Source organism: Mytilus edulis, chromosome 7 (genome assembly GCF_963676685.1).
Source record: "Mytilus edulis chromosome 7, xbMytEdul2.2, whole genome shotgun sequence".
NCBI lineage: Eukaryota > Metazoa > Mollusca > Bivalvia > Mytilida > Mytilidae > Mytilus > Mytilus edulis.
In genome coordinates, this window is record NC_092350.1 from 12,970,474 (window position 1) to 12,985,915 (window position 15,442).

Consider the following 15,442-nt stretch of genomic DNA (forward strand, 5'->3'; position numbering starts at 1 on the left):
AGCATTCAAAATTAAATAGGAGTATCTGTTTAATAAGACACTTGACAACTGAATACATGAATATGCAAAAAAGAAGGCATCTGTATACATTGTGTGTCTCATATTGTTTTTTTAAAAGTTTTATGAGTTTACATACATCATTTAATATATAAGCGGGAAAAGTGTACACAAAAGAATATTTAAAAAAACAACCTATAAATATAAGTATATGTATATATATGAAAATACATATTTTGTCACTTTATAATTGATCTTTGTATTTTAAAAGAGCATAGATGAACTCTTATAACGTGAAGAGAAATATGTCAACAAAAGAGTGCCGTTTCTACTAAACTACAATTCCAAAATGTAAAAAGTTGTCACACATCCACAAAAAATGAAGAAAAAAAATTCTTATACCGGTCTAAATCAAAGAATATTACTAGTTTGTTCTAACATGAGCAACTCGACAGGTGCCACATGTGGAGCAAGATCTACTTACCCTTTATTTATATATACCACAATTTAGCCAGCTGAAGGACACCTACGGGTGCGGGAATTCTCGCTACATTGAAGACCCATTGGTTGCCTTCGGCTGTTGTTTGCTCTATGGTCGGGTGGTTGTCGCTTTGACATATTCACCATTTCCTTTCTCAATTTTATTTATTTGAAATGTATCAATACGCAGCATTTGTTGGTATTACTCAATATCAGCAACATTTGACATTTTAGTAATATCAATATATATATATAAGTACGTCTAAGTCAGTGACAACTCTACAACAGATTGATTCATCGGATTACCAGCAATGATGGTGATACATAGCTGTGTACATTATGTATATATACAACATATACAACTCGTCTAAACATCAACCCAACAATGTTAGATCTGTAAATTTGCTTTCGCATTTTTTTTGTTCTTCCCTCGCCGGGATTCGAACCCATGCTACTGAGATATCGTGTCACCAAATCGCCTGCAATGTAGCCGTCCCGCTAGACCATACGACAACCTGGGCTTCATACATATATATATATATATACATGTATATATAAATAAAGGGTAAGTAGATCTTGCTCCACATGTGGCACCTGTCGAGTTGCTCATGTTAGAACAAACTAGTAATATTTCTGCTAATGGTATGTCCCATTCTGGACGGGATTGACGACATTTTGGAACATATCTGCTTTAATCTTTGAAATTGATGTATTTCCCAGTCTTTGATACAAATAGTCCGGCCGATTGGTGCAGATATAGAGCAGAATTGCTCACTTGATGAGTAAAGCATGAAACTTTGCACAGTACTTCTTGCTAGTATACCCTTTGATTTAGCTATGGACCCACTCAGAAAAATTCAAAATGGCTGCCATTTTCAAGATGGCGAAAAAACGTTATAAATTTAAAGATTGTCCACAAGGTATTTTGAATAATTTCAGAATTCAAAATAATGATCCTTGAAAAATGGTCTTCATGTTCTTGAACTTGTTATACATTAATTTTAAAATATAAACAAAATAGTTTTGTTATTCATAGAACGCATATATTTGCAAATATAGCTGCATATACAAAAACAAATAGTGAAAATCAAAATGTTAATCAATATGTAAGAAATGATTGTAATTGTTCTTTAATCACATTGAGTTTTAATGGTTGGAATGAAATAGGTTGAAGTGTGTCGATTGATCATTGATATAGGCCGGTTGAATGTGATGGCAAATTAGGTAACTTATCTGAACTTTGAGGCAGTGATGAGGGCACCTTGTCTACTGTCTCGTCAATGCCATGTCTTACGTCACTTATCAGGTTTTCATCTGTCGTAGCCACTATACCGTCACTTTTTTCTATGTAACCAATCTAGGTCTTTCTTCAGGCGGATGTGACGTATGTCATAATTTGAAATGGTTAAGGTACAACTATTTCCTATTCCAACTAGTCAGCGGCCATGGTTCCTAAATAAATCCATTTCAGCACTTTTATTAGTTTTAATCACTACAAAAGTCTAAAAGTCTGAAAAGACTAGTTTTTGTCTTAATTTGCATGAACTTTTACTCGACATTCTCCAAAAGTATGACTTGTGTCTTAATTTTTCTTGACAAATCTCATTTATATTAAATTTGTATTTAATTTGCTCGACATATTCTTGACATTCTGAATATGGTCTTAACATTTCTTGACAATTTCTTGACATTTGAATATTGTTTTGAAATTTCTCAACATATTCTCGACATTCTTATTTTTTCTCAGTATGGTTTGACATATTCAGAACATTTTGAATTGTGTCATAGATTTACTTGACAGTTCTGAGCTCTACATATTCTGACCAATATTCAATAAAAATTGATATAACTTTAATCTACATTTTTCTTATATGATACATGGTTGTTTCAAGTTACATTTCTTACAACAACAATAAGAGTTGGGCATGAAAAATAACGGTACGTATAAACACCACCTAGGACTCCTTGGTACACTAAGCTCCAGGAAGTGCACTTAGCCCATGGTGGACCAGTCAAATAAGCACCAAGGTCATAAAGTACGATACAGATTTGAATAAAGAGCATATATTTAAATTTTGGTGTAAATATATTCAGAAATAAAAGAGTTATTAACAGTTTATATAGCACGCGCCGATTTTGTGTAATGTGTCCAGTTGTCATATTGTTGATTGAATCCAATGAAGCTTGACGAATTTAAAGATACTGCACTAAGGATATGAAGTAAAGGTTAAATATCTACCAAGATCATTAATTAAGATAAATCATTATATAAAAAAAAATATGTTAAAAGTTGGTTCAATGATATAAAGAGATTTAAAAGTTATTAACATTTTTAACGTGACACGCGCTCTACTTGTGTAATGTCTGACCACCTTGTTAATTGATCCAATCAATTCTGTGGGGTTATCTTTTAACTAGTAAATCATTTTTATACGACCGCAAAAATTTTAATTTTTCGTCGTATATTGCTATCACGTTGGCGTCGTCGTCTGCGTCGTCGTCGTCGTCGTCGTCGTCGTCGTCGTCGTCCGAATACTTTTAGTTTTCGCACTCTAACTTTAGTAAAAGATAATAGAAATCTATGAAATTTTAACACAAGGTTTATGACAACAAAAGAAAGGTTGGGATTGATTTTGGGAGTTTTGATCCCAACATTTTAGGAATTAGGGGCCAAACAGGGCCCAAAATAAGCATTTTCTTAGTTTTCGCACAATAACTTAAGTTTAAGTAAATAGAAATCTATGAAATTTTGACACAAGGTTTATGACCACAAAAGAAAGGTTGGGATTAATTTTGGGAGTTTTGGTTCTAACAGTTTAGGAATTAGTGGCCAAAAAAGGGTCCAAATAAGCATTATTCTTGGTTTTCACATTATATCTTTAAGTTAAGAATGTCGAGTAAAAATTCATGCAAATTCAGACAAAACTGGTCTATTCAGACTTTTTGACTTTTGTAGTGAATGGTAATAGTCATTTCAGAGTTTTGCAGAACTGTGATTGTTTACTTTATGCAAACTTGCTGAGTTGAAATCTCACCTCCACTGTTAACTTATCCCGCATTTATCAATTTGTCGTTGATGGTAAGTGTTGGATTACTCAGATTTATCACTGCGCCCAGGGTGTCCAAAATATCTAGCTCAGTATAACATAGTCTGTTCAGGGCGTTTAGCATACATCCGATTGAATATTCACTCTATCAATACCGAGAGAGGTGTTCTTTATAATCTTCCAAGTAACCAGCTGTTCACCCAAACCACGTATCCCTACGGTCTCCGAATCTTCAATATCTACTAGAAATAATTTTTCATTCACTAATGTCATCATTGCTACAATGTCCTCACATTCTGGTCACATGTAATACCTCGTACGGCTAGGCTTTTTCTAATGGTTAGTCTTGATGACAATATCGGACGCAGGCCTCGGTTCGATTTTGTCATGCGGTGATGTTTCATGGTAAACACACTTGGCAGTTGAGCGTTGCCCTACTGTCCCGATCCGTTGTAAGATAACGAATCTGTTGTTGGGGTTGAGCTTTGACTTGCTATGTATCCTGGTGAAGGGACCGTTGCTTGAAATAACTGAGATTTCTGAATTTGTCCGTGGAGATGTTGGCCGTTGTCTTTGGGGACTATATCATCTTTGTCTTTTGGGGGTATTGCTTGTCGATAGGCATTACACTTGAATATATTTCTATCTAGTGATCTACTGCGATTATATTGCTATGGGGATCTTCCAGGATTATATTTATCAGGTGATCTTTCATTGATTTGGTGATCTTCCACTATTATTGATCAGGCACAAGGTTGTATTGATCGGCCAATCCACGATTACGCTGTCTAGTTGAAAGCATAACATCAGCTAGTTTTGTGACAATTTGAGTGAGTTAACGCACCTCATTTTCCAAAGCAATGTTCATATTCCCTTTATCGGTCAGTGATACTGTGCCATCAGCAAAGTAGACTTGCCGATGGGCATAATTAGAACTTTTTGGTCCATATATCGCTATGTGGTTGGATATTGAGGTTTTCAATTGTTTAAACGCCTTGTTGATCGTTTCTTAGTTCCTCTCTATTACATGCCTTCTAGAATCTTAATCTTTACATCCTCGGAGGAATGCTTCGGTTCCAATCTGGTCTGAATGTCCTTCTACTGGAAGCGCTGCTTCTATACTTTTCTAAAGGCCTTGGAATCATCATCTGTGTTTACCTTGCGAGAGTTCTCCAAGGCAGTATCAGCCAGACAATCTAAGAGACTACACACCTGTTTCCTGTTTACCCATTGTAGTCTTCTGGCAGTCCGTTATAATTGGTAAGTGAACGCCTCTCAAGTCATGGATCATCTGCTATTGCATATTTGCATTTTTGGGGGCTGTGGGTTGCGGCTCCGGTTCCTTGCACCAGAATTTTCTTGCCATCGTGTATTTTCTCTCTTCACAGAGGAGTCTGAAAAAGAGCTGATTTCACTCTCTCTTGGTTTCCTTTGCTCTTTCCTGGATCAGTTAGTGGAGTCAGTTTGCTGTTGTGACAAGTCTGTTAGAGCTCTAGAAGCTGATGATGTTTTCATAATTGGAGTAATAAATGTAGAAGCAGGAGGATTTACCATTGATTCGACAGGGATGATACTGTTAGTAGGCACTGCAGTCAGCATTGGAGAAACTCGATAGATCAACATTCGGCCAATTGTTTCTGCAATGTTGTGCTGCTCTGAACCAAATACGATTGATTTATAGTAGGTTGTCAGCGTGCGTAAGAAGACAGATAAGGCATTTGCTGGTATCCTTGATCAGTACTAGAGGTTTCTGTTCTGAAATGGAGGCTGTTGTTAATAATTTGAACTGTCTCATCAGGGCAAAGGTCCCTGCCATGCATTGGATTCCTACTTCAGGTGAAGACATCAAATTTGCATTCAACAGAGTTGGTACGGTTGATGATATATGTAAAATAATTTGAGAAAGACCCAGGCAGAGAGTTTGATATGTACTTTTGGTATGTTGTAATGGCTGAGGTCAAATTTTGGCTTAGCTGATGTGTCCATTGAATTTTTACTTCTTTATTTCGCTTCTCCACTATTCACTTACAACGAGATTTGATCAAAACAAAATCTTGCTAAGCACACTAAATCATTCAAATTTGATGAATTTTGTGCTTCAAACATCAAATCCACGTTGTTTTGTGCAATACTGGAAAATATTTTAGAATGTATGGCGGCCATCTTGAAATTAGCCGCCATATTGAATTTTGAGGGTGGGTCCATAGCTAATATTGCTCAGTACACAAATATGTACCATCATGCAAAATTTGGTGCTTTCCTCATTATTTAAGCATTTTTTCACCGATCGGCCGGCCTAATATAAATTTGAACATAAATGCTATCTCTCCGTAATTGACTTTATACAATGTTTGATAAGAAAATGTTTTTTTCAAGAAATTTCATGTTGTATGCATCAGAACAAATGCATACCAAGTCAAACTGATCTCATAATATTGTTTTTGTCTATTCTAGAAATATGCAAGACGTTACAGGACAATCCATATACACACCAAAGACATTCGTTTCGATCTAAACGTTTTCATTCTAGAAAATCAAAAACAAGTGAAGATACTGATGAGGACAATTGTAAGTTTACACCTCGTTCAAGTCAATAAATGTTTAGATATTTATGTTGGTATCTTAAAGAAAATACATTAACCAACGTAAAAAAAATAAAATATCAAACGGAAATAAAAATAAAAATAAACAAAAAGACTGTGAATATCAAACCCTGCTTTACACTCAATCTAATTAAAAACCAATCTCTCATCGCTCCCGTTTTCTGATATGTCGCGTGGGAGATCTAACGAAACCCGCTTTGAGGTCACATATGAGTGACCTCATAGGTGTGTCTTTTTCGACCAATGAAAATGAGTCCTCCACGATCTTGAAAGTTTATCGTGAGGTAAAGGAATGTAACTCATTTTATTTACGAGGAAATCGTCAGTCAAAAGCATTCAAAAACTTTTTTGATTGGCTTATTGATAGGTCGTCAACTCATTTGCATATCTTTATAAATTCATAACTTCTAGTTCTCACATGTGACTTCAAAGCGGGTTTCGTTAGATCTCCCACGCGACATATCAGAAAACGGGAGCGATGAGAGATCGGTTTTTAATTAGATTGCTTTACACTAATCCGACATGCTGAGCCAATTTTAACGTTTTAGTCCACCAGGTTCGTACACGTACGATAACATCAAGGAATATATGATTTTTAAAAATGCTTAATCAACATGATGAAAAAAATAACTTTTATTTAAAAGAAAAGTATGGGGTAGTAAAACACATTTTTACAGTTTGTCACAAACAGTTCAAATACTTTAAAACACAATTATTACTACATTGTAGTTAACCGTCTTGTCTTCTTGCCTAGCTTGTCTTTTCTACTACAAATTAATAATTCGTTGCAGCACCATTTTTGTGTAGCAGTGTATATATATAAAGATATAAGTAAATTTAATGTGTATCTAAAGACTTCTGTATTTATATGATTGATTTGACAGGGGCAGATAGTATGACAAATTTATTGAGATGTTTCATGGTCTCAGGAATAGAAGTTAATAAACGCACAAAGAATGGAATATACCCTCTTCAAGTTCCAATCTGGCTTAATAGTGTCGAGATGACAAAATGGGCCCTTGAACATGAGGCAGATGTGAACATTGTTGACGATTTAAAGAATGCACCATTGACAATCGCTCTTGAAAATGGTCATATTGAAATAGTCCAAATACTCCTTGATTACAAAGCGAATGTTAATTATACTGGACATGAAATGTCAGAGACGGAAGTTCAGATTAAAGGTAATTTCTATAATAATCTAACATTAAACCAACGATAATTGTAATGATGGGTATTTTTGCAAAAGATAATCTGACAATACTGGCTGCTATCATTTGTTCTGTCTGCAAGGTTGAGCTTCACTGAGACGTCTGTCTTACACTTATCCAGGAATTACCAATAACCCGGAAATTTACCTTTATCTCATTACCCTAAACTAGGGAACAAATATATTATGTGATATTTTTTCAATAAAGCTAAGTTTGTTAACTATTTCTTTTTAAATAGATTTACAGTAAAGTTTACGTATTAAGCGTTTATCGGTATATAGTATTTCGATTATTTTGAATAATGCACTAATATTGAAATAATTCGTATTTGCAAAGAGATTTGCAAAGAGAATACATCGTCTTTGTTGTAAGAGTTGATGGGTACATTCTTTATCTTAATTTTATACAATACTTATATCATAATATCTATCACTGAACACCAATTGCACACAGCTTTAAAGGAAACTTAAGAACAGAAATATCCAATAACATCGGATATTAGTTTTGTTGTGAATTCTCTGCAATCGGGAACGGCGACGGCTAACAATTTTAGTAATAAAAAAAAGTATTTTGATCTGAGCGTCAATGCCGAGTCTTAAACAGACGAAACGCGCGTCTCGCTTTTCAAATTATGAACCTTATATCTTTAATGAATATTTACACCACTAGGTCGATGTCAAAGCTGGTCCAGGCGGACCTTTCTTCCACGAGTGTATCACCAGCATAGTAGTTGGCACTTCGGTGTTAACATGCATATCAATTATATGGTCATTTAATTTTATAAACATATTGTTTGCAAACGTATGAAATATTCGGAATACTACGATATGGATTACCTTAGCCGTACTTGGCTACAACTTTTTGGACTTTTGGTTCCTCAATGCTCTTAAACTTTGTACTAGTTTGGCTGGTACATTCGAATACAATTCACAGCAGAAAAAAGAATTATACTGTCATAAGTCAAACAAATCATTCTTAAATCTGATTTGTTTTCACAGTAATATCTTTGTTTTAGAGAGCTCGAATTCAGAATGTAACGACAAAGATGTGGAAGATCCTTTGTTGACAAAAGTGATACTTGGTAATACAAATAAAGAGGATGTGCTTGTCAAGATGCTTCTACAAGCAGGTGCAGATCCAAACACTGTTAGTAAAGGCGTTGACTCTCCATTACTACACGCTATTCGTAAAAGAGACCTTGAAATTGTGAAGATTCTCCTTGAATCGGGGGCAGACGTCAAACATGTTGGATTGAACAGTTATACTGCTCTCCATGTTTATTTTCAACCTGATGCACAAACCAGTAAGTAGTAATGAAAACACCTGTTAATGGGTATTGAAAGCAATATGTCTCATCTATGTATAGCTCTGAGTTAATTTTGTTTACATCTGCTTTACATAGTATTTGCATTAGGCTTTAAATTACAATATCTGTAGGGTTCGGTGGACGAGAACTAATTATTTACATGTATCATAAGCCTGTCATAACTGATGTGGTGAGTTCGAAACTCCGGTCCTTATTGACCATGGTTGTCAGATTTCCTGTCGAAGGTCGGTGTATATTTTTGGGTACTCCTATTTCTTTACCAGTGATCGATATGGTATAGCAAACCTTATGCAAGCACCGCTTAAAAGCTTTTTGTAAAAACGCGCATATGTTGCTGTAATATCGGTACCGTTGAAGGTATTACCTTTGGTGATGGAGTGGATGTTCATATGTATCATTATATTCAAGAACTTAAGTTTTTGAAATAAGCATTGCAATACCTATATATGTTCGTTTATTGTTTTATTTAAAACCTTGAAAACATTTTAAATTTAGGAATAAGTTGATATTTCTGTTAAATGTTCTATTTATGTTATCAGCCCTTGCTTTGTATTATAGGTTTGAACATTTATTTTGGGTCTCGATCATTGCTGATGGGAATATCAATTGTTACAAATTTTGAAACCTAGTACAGTAAATTTGTTCACACTTTGATTGCATTAGACAAATGTTTGATATTTTATGCATATATGTATGATGAATTTAAGATAAAAACTTGTTTGTTAATGTGTACATATTTGTTTTTAGTTTGTTTTTTTAAAAGTAAATTAGACCCTTGGTATTCTCGTTGGAATTTTTACTTTGTTATTTATTGGCCTTTACTAACTGACTTTGCGGTATGGGCTCTGTTCACTGTTGAAGGCCATACGGTGACGTATAGTTGTTAATTTTTGTGCCATTTTGGTCTCTTGCGGAGAGTTGTCTCATTGGCAGTCATACCGCATCTTCTTTTTATATGTAGTGCCTAAATGATAATGAATAAATCATTTAAATAGCAAGGTCGGTAAAATAGATTACACTTCCTGCAATCGAATGGAAATAAGATAGAAGTTTCAATAAAACCAATATGCATCCTCTTCGTCAAGTTAGTTCATAATGCCTCGTTTTAGATTCTATGACGTGACTATATATGTTCGTGCCTTTTAAAGTTTTAATTGTAACAATTTGTTTTTAACTTAAAAGTAGTCTTGACTGACACACAGATAATATAGATTATCCATTTACTTACTACAAAAATCATCGACATTTAATATGTTTTGAACCAAGGTTGTGCATCTAGCTTTCCTTTGAGTTAATTTTTAAATTTGAATTTTCAAAATCAAAGAGAATACTTACAAAAATTAAGGTACAGGATGGCTTAATTCAAGCGCAATTTCGCTCCTCCTCCCTTTCATCCAAAAAAATCAAAACTAATCTTTCAAATACTTTACATGCACTAGTGGCTTTTGTTTGATACTATCAACAGTACAATTTATTGTAACAGGCGTGCATTAGGACCATTAATGTCTTTGTAATAATGTGCGAGGCAAAAATATTTAACAATCAAAATCTTTATACTAAGTTGAAAAGTTTATTAAAACGAAAATAATTTTCATATTGCAAAATTTTGAAATTGAATCATTGCTTTGCTTCTTCGAATGTTTACATCGGAACTTATGCTTGGTGTACACTTTGAATTAACAGTATACATCTCTGCAGTGTGGATATATCCTGGTCAAAATCATGCGAAGTACTTTTATTTTCGGAAAGATAGAAGTTTATTTTTATTCTATATGCCGATTTTTGCCACTGTTATAACTATCAAAGTAATTATAATAGTTTTAAGAAGATAAAGTGGCCTTACGAATAACTTATAAGTACATAATATTTCTTTCAGGTTATTCGTACAAGTACTATTTAAAGATTGAACGCAGAATGAGAGGAAACACTGGGCCTTCTCAAATTTTACAACTGTTACTGAGGGCGGATGCTTCATTGAATTCCATGTCTGTATCAAATGAACTGCCAATACATTTTGCAATGCATGTATGCATGCAAATTAAGGATGAAGGGATTGAAGAAGATATTTGTCTCATGTTAGATTACTTTAAAGATGTTAACATGCCAGATAAGAATGGAAATACGCCCTTAATAATTGCATGTGGTAGTTGTTCCTTTGATATCATCAATAAAATCATTTTGCATGGAGCTGATGTATGTTACAGAGGAAAAGACGGTTTAACTGCTTGTCAAGCTCATATGGGTAAATATACTGGGTTTTTGATGTTACAGATTAAACTTACCTTATGAGTGAGCTCATTTAACCCGAAATAACTCATCTTGACTTTTTTCATTTTAAGGAAGAAGAAAACATAACTAAGAACAAATGCACATTTATGATGACGTGATATTAATGTGTTTCAACGATTTGAATTTATCCTGTCCGTATATAACTATTTTACTAGTATAGTGTCACAAACCTTAAATGAATATTATTTCTTATTTTTGAGTATTATCACAAATCTTCGACGATTTGAAACGTATTAAATTTGCTCTTTAGTATTTTGTTTGAATTTGACAATCACAATAACTAGTTGGACAATACAATTTTGACTTGTGCACATAAAAGAATGCAAAGACAGTTTGTCGAATGTCCTGTAGTGGGAAAAAGTGTAGCTTGCTTTGAAATTAAATAAAACCATTTTAAAAATTACATTTACGTATCCATTTCTTTAATTGCGAAATGGTTGATTTGCAATAACGTTTAAGATGCCTTTTGAACGCGTTTGGTATATCCGTTTTGAAGTACTTAAGTTATTAGTATATGAGTAACAATATTTCTATCATGCTATGCTCTATATGCTAATTATAACAGGGGTATGCATCATATTTTTCAACATTTTACACTTTGCTACCACTCGGTATAAACATTTTGACAATTAACTAGCTGTTAATAACAGCGAGTACTCTCAAATCGTACTTTCTTGTTAATTTTACCTGTTGCTACTATTTGTAATGTTTTTTGGTTATTTAATGTAACATGTAAATGGTCTATATTCCAGCTTAGATTTTTTGGAATTATTTAAAGGTGTAACTTCTTTGTACGATTGACATCAACATTATTTTCTTTCTCCTTAAATGCTGTTCCGGCACCTTTACATGAAGAACACGAAGTTTTATCGAGCACTAATTGTAAAGTTTTATTTTTGACATTTGTCCCCCATATACCAAGCTTTATATTAGTTTTATTGACATACAAGATTTTTTTTGTATTCCTAAACGGAAGATTATGTAGACAGTATAGGAAGGTAAACGGACAGAAAGTCACAGGACAAAAAGTCACAGGACATAAAGTCACAAATTTGGTAGGACAAAAAGTCACAGGACAAAAAGTCACAAATAATCTGTTGACAATTGTTTGAATATATAAGAGAAATATCTTAAAATATTTACTTTTTAATACATATATTCATATTAAAGTTTAGGAAATGTGTCATTATACTTGCAAAATGAAGATTTATTTAATTTTAATCATGCAAAAGAAAGATTTCTTGGCACTTAGATTCCATTAAAGTGCCAAGCCACTTTGACATATTGTTTTTTTTAACAATTATTTGATCATCTTTGATATTTTTTGGATAAATTTTGTTTACGAAGTTGGTTTTTATACAATAGTTAAAGAAAAATACAAAAATATTGTGGTAAAAATAACGGTTTTTATTCAAAGAAAATAATCAGATAAAATGCATTGTGACTTTTTGTCCTGTGACTTTATGTCCGTGACTTTTTGTCTGTGACTTTCTGTCCTACATTCTATAGGCAGTATACTTAACAACAAAATTATTTTCATTTTTCTGTACTTTTTTTTCATATCTCATGTTTTTTCTTAAATTGTTTAACATTTCACAGCGATCTTACACTTTTACTTTAATCACCCCTAATTTTTATTAACTATGTTTTTACATTGTATCATCAATCAAATCTATTCGTTCATTGAGTGTAAATTACTGTCACTACGTTTGTATTGAGTTAAGGCATTCCAATTCATATTTTATAGTGAGTCTTTCAATGTTGTGATGTAATACTATTGTTTCAGAAAAGGCTGAAGGTTTGGTACCATTAAAAGTGTTATCCCTCTGAAACTGTTTGCACCTGTCCTAAGTCAGAAATCTGATGTTCAGTGGTTGTCGTCTGTTTATGTTGTTCATAAGTGTTTCTCGTTTTTAGTTTTTATATAGATTAAACCATTGGTTTTCCCGTTTGTATGGTTTTACACTAGTGATTTTTGGGGTCCTTTATAGATTGCTGTTCGATGTGAGCCAAAGCTCCGTGTTGAAGACCATACCTTGACCTATAATGGTTTGCTTTTGTGGATTGTTACTTGGATTGAGAGTAGTCTCATTGGTACTCATACCACATCTTCTTATATCTGTATAGAGTATATCATGAAAGAAATATTCCCGAATTAACGCATAAGGAATAGAAGTGTGACGCGTAGAAAAAATACCTCTGAATGTTTTGTAGAGAAAACTACAAAATATCGTATTCCGAGGAAAATTCAAAACGGAATCATGGTATACCGCCATCTTGGATTGGACATTGCCAGTACAAAATCGGTGTAGTTATTTGTCGAAATCTGCAATTTCAGATAAAGATTTGCAATTTATTGGTTAAACTGTTTATTCATATAAATAAAACGTTGCGAACTATTGTATAATTCAAAATATTTAAACAAATATCATTTTTAATTTTTTAATCTTAAAACGTATCATAAAAGATTTTATGTATGCACACAAATGTGTTTTTTCATGAACAATCTAACTAAATATAGGCAATTTTCACCGAATCATTAGTTGGAAAATAACACGGTGACCCATACATTTTTAGCTCACCTGGCCCGAAGGGCCAAGTGAGCTTTTCTCACCACTTGGCGTCCGTCGTCCGTCGTCGTCGTCCGTCGTCGTCCGTCGTCGTCGTCTTTAACAATTTACATTTTGAACTTCTTCTAGAGAACCACTGAATGGAATGGAACCAAACATGGCATGAATGTTCCTTATGAGGTGCTGACCAAGTGTTGTTACTTTGTAGCCGATCCATCATCCAAGATGGCCGCCAGCGGGGGACTTAGTTTAACATAGGACCCTATGGGAAATGCATACAAATGACTTCTTTTAGAGAACCACTGAATGGAATGAAACCAAACATGGCATGAATGTTCCTTATGAAGTACTGACCAAGTGTTGTTACTTTGTTGCCGATCCATCATCCAAGATGGCTGCTAGCCGGGGACTTAGTTTAACATAGGACCCTATGGGAAATGCATACAAATGACTTCTTTTAGAGAACCACTGAATGGAATAAAACCAAACATAGCATGAATGTTCCTTATGGGGTGCTGACCAAGTGTTGTTACTTTGTAGCCGATCCATCATCCAAGATGGCCGCCAGCAGGGGACTTAGTTTAACATAGGACCCTATGGGAAATGCATACAAATGACTTCTTTTAGAGAACCACTGAATTGAATGAAACTAAACATGGCATGAATGTTCCTTATGAGGTGCTGACCAAGTGTTGTTACTTTGTTGCCGATCCATCATCCAAGATGGCCGCCAGCGGGGGGACTTAGTTTAACATAGGACCATATGGGAAATGCATACAAATGACTTCTTTTAGAGAACCACTGAATGGAATGGAACCAAACATGGCATGAATGTTCCTTATGAGGTGCTGACCAAGTGTTGTTACTTTGTTGCCGATCCATCATCCAAGATGGCCGCCAGCTGGGAACTTAGTTTAACATAGGACCCTATGGGAAATGCATACAAATGACTTCTTTTAGAGAACCACTGAATGGAATAAAACCAAAGATAGCATGAATGTTCCTTATGGGGTGCTGACCAAGTGTTGTTACTTTGTAGCCGATCCATCATCCAAGATGGCCGCCAGCGGGGGACTTAGTTTAACATAGGACCCTATGGGAAATGCATACAAATGACTTCTTCTAGAGAACCACTAAATGGAATGAAACCAAACATAGCATGAATGTTCCTTATGGAGTGCTGGCCAAGTGTTGTTACTTTGTAGCCGATCCATCATCCAAGATGGCCGCCAACGGGGGACTTAGTTTAACATACGACCCTATGGGAAATGCATACACATGACTTCTTCTAGAGAACCACTAAATGGAATGAAACCAAACATAGCATGAATGTTCCTTATGGAGTGCTGACCAAGTGTTGTTACTTTGTAGCCAATCCATCATCCAAGATGGCCGCCAGCGGGGGACTTAGTTTAACATAGGACCCTATGGGAAATGCATACAAATGACTTCTTTTAGAGAACCACTGAATAGAATGAAATCAAACATGGCATGAATGTTCCTAATGTGGTGCTGACCAAGTGTTGTTACTTTGTAGCCGATCCATTATCCAAGATGGACGCCAGCAGGGGACTTAGTTTAACATAGGACCCTATGGGAAATGCATACAAATGACTTCTTTTAGAGAACAACTGAATGGAATGAAACCAAACATTGCATGAATGTTCCTTATGCCGTGCTGACCATGTGTTGTTTCTTTGTAGCCCATCCATCATCCAAGATGGCCGCCAGCATGGGACTTAGTTTAACATAGGACCCTATGGGAAATGCATACAAATGACTTCTTTTAGAGAACCACTGAATGGAATGAAATCAAACATGGCATGAATGTTCCTAATGTGGTGCTGACCAAGTGTTGTTACTTTGTAGCCGATCCATTATTTAAGATGGCCTCCAGCAGAGACTTAGTTTAACATAG

At 34.6% G+C, this 15,442-nt stretch overlaps 2 protein-coding genes across 2 annotated transcripts in view; one reads left to right on the forward strand and one right to left on the reverse strand.

Moving 5' to 3' along the window:
• Window positions 1-15,442, reverse strand: part of LOC139530002 (receptor-type tyrosine-protein phosphatase alpha-like) — a 517,312-nt gene that overhangs the window by 366,184 nt on the left and 135,686 nt on the right. The gene's annotated exons all lie outside the window — the stretch shown is intronic.
• LOC139482504 (uncharacterized) overlaps window positions 1-15,442 on the forward strand; it is an 84,423-nt gene that overhangs the window by 14,148 nt on the left and 54,833 nt on the right. The window contains exons 5-8 of the mRNA XM_071266419.1: window positions 5,979-6,092; window positions 7,012-7,311; window positions 8,354-8,641; window positions 10,542-10,907. Coding sequence (XP_071122520.1) covers window positions 5,979-6,092; window positions 7,012-7,311; window positions 8,354-8,641; window positions 10,542-10,907 — 1,068 coding nt within the window. The remainder of the gene's footprint in view (window positions 1-5,978; window positions 6,093-7,011; window positions 7,312-8,353; window positions 8,642-10,541; window positions 10,908-15,442) is intronic.